This window comes from Austrofundulus limnaeus, unplaced genomic scaffold (assembly GCF_001266775.1).
Source record: "Austrofundulus limnaeus strain Quisiro unplaced genomic scaffold, Austrofundulus_limnaeus-1.0 Scaffold179, whole genome shotgun sequence".
Lineage (NCBI taxonomy): Eukaryota > Metazoa > Chordata > Actinopteri > Cyprinodontiformes > Rivulidae > Austrofundulus > Austrofundulus limnaeus.
In genome coordinates this window covers 969,123-970,594 of record NW_013952581.1, presented here as the reverse complement: position 1 = coordinate 970,594, position 1,472 = coordinate 969,123, and the positions used below count along the sequence as shown (strand labels likewise).

The 1,472-nt window shown below is 42.4% G+C and overlaps 1 protein-coding gene across 1 annotated transcript in view; it reads left to right on the top strand.

The window, feature by feature from the left end:
- senp6a (SUMO specific peptidase 6a) overlaps positions 1-1,472 on the top strand; it is a gene marked incomplete at its 3' end in the record, with an annotated part of 26,043 nt that overhangs the window by 5,416 nt on the left and 19,155 nt on the right. Inside the window, 1 exon segment of the mRNA XM_014017952.1 lies at positions 831-924. Within this exon segment, the coding sequence (XP_013873406.1) occupies positions 831-924 (94 nt within the window).

Genomic DNA, 1,472 nt, shown 5'->3' with positions numbered 1-1,472 from the left:
TACTTTGAATTCATCCAGTTTAGGTACAAGACTTCTCATATTTAAATGACAGATTTTAAAGCCTTCCTAAAGGAAAATCACTTTTGCTTTCTTAATGATGAAGTGTTCAGACTTGACATAACAGGAGGTTGTCTAACCTTTTCACAAACCCAGGTCAAGATAATTATTAAAAACATATATATAAAATCCCATAAAATATAAAAAAGTGGACATAAGAAACATTTTTATCTGGACCTGGATTAAGTTCAATATTTCCAATGACTAAAAGAATATTAAACAGAAGTCTTAAWTGTTGTTTCCGACTGGTTAAAACAGAGTCTGTTATATCCGTGCCTTTATCACTAATGTCTTTTGTCCACTGATGAAAAACAGTAACATAGGCTGAAATAACTACCTGATCAGGTGAGGTTCTGAAGCCAGTCAGTAGCTTGCTGTTCTTTTCTTCGCTGAATGGCGCACACTTTAAGGCTTGAATAACATTAATGATTAATGGGATTCTTACTGCTGAAGATTGTCTCTTAAGTGTCACAGGTAAACTACAGTAAATAAAGAAAAGAAGTTTTAGATTTTCACACAGATCATCTTTTGAGAGAACAAAGCTATTTTCCTGTCTCTACTTGTTAAACTGTAATATTTGTTTAGAGAAGGGTGTTAGTGTTTTCCTACTAAAATCATGTTTTTTTTATCAACCACAGTTTAATTAATGCGTGAAAGAATTAAATATTGTTCGGGCAAACGTGGCTGCAGGGACATGGGTCTGCTTGTGTTCAGCAGCAGGTTTCTGCTTAATGAGACCAGAGGAGAGTCTGATGAGTCCGCTCTGATTTCAGCTCTGGATCGATCAGAGACCAGGAGAGATGGAGGCTTCAAGCACAGCTGGGGCTGTTCTCTTCATGCAGACACTGAAGAGGAAAAGACTCACCAGTAAGAAACTCCTCTCAGCTGCTTTCAGCTCCTCTCAGCTCCTCTCAGCCACTTTCAGCTCCTCTCAGCTGCTTTTAGCTACTTTCAGCTCCTCTCAGCTCCTCTCAGCTGCTTTTAGCTGCTTTCAGCTGCTTTCAGCTCCTCTCAGCCACTTTCAGCTCCTCTCAGCTGTTTTTAGCTGCTTTCAGCTCCTCTCAGCTGTTTTTAGCTGCTTTCAGCTCCTCTCAGCCACTTTCAGGTCCTCTCAGCTGCTTTTAGCTGCTTTCAGCTCCTCTCAGCCACTTTCAGGTCCTCTCAGCTGCTTTTAGCTGCTTTCAGGTCCTCTCAGCCACTTTCAGCTCCTCTCAGCCACTTTCAGCTCCTCTCAGCTGCTTTCAGCTCCTCTCAGCTCCTCTCAGCTGCTTTCAGCTCCTCTCAGCTGCTTTCAGCTCCTCTCAGCCACTTTCAGCTCCTCTCAGCCACTTTCAGCTCCTCTCAGCCACTTTCAGCTCCTCTCAGCCACTTTCAGCTCCTCTCAGCCACTTTCAGCTCCTCTCAGCCACTTTCAG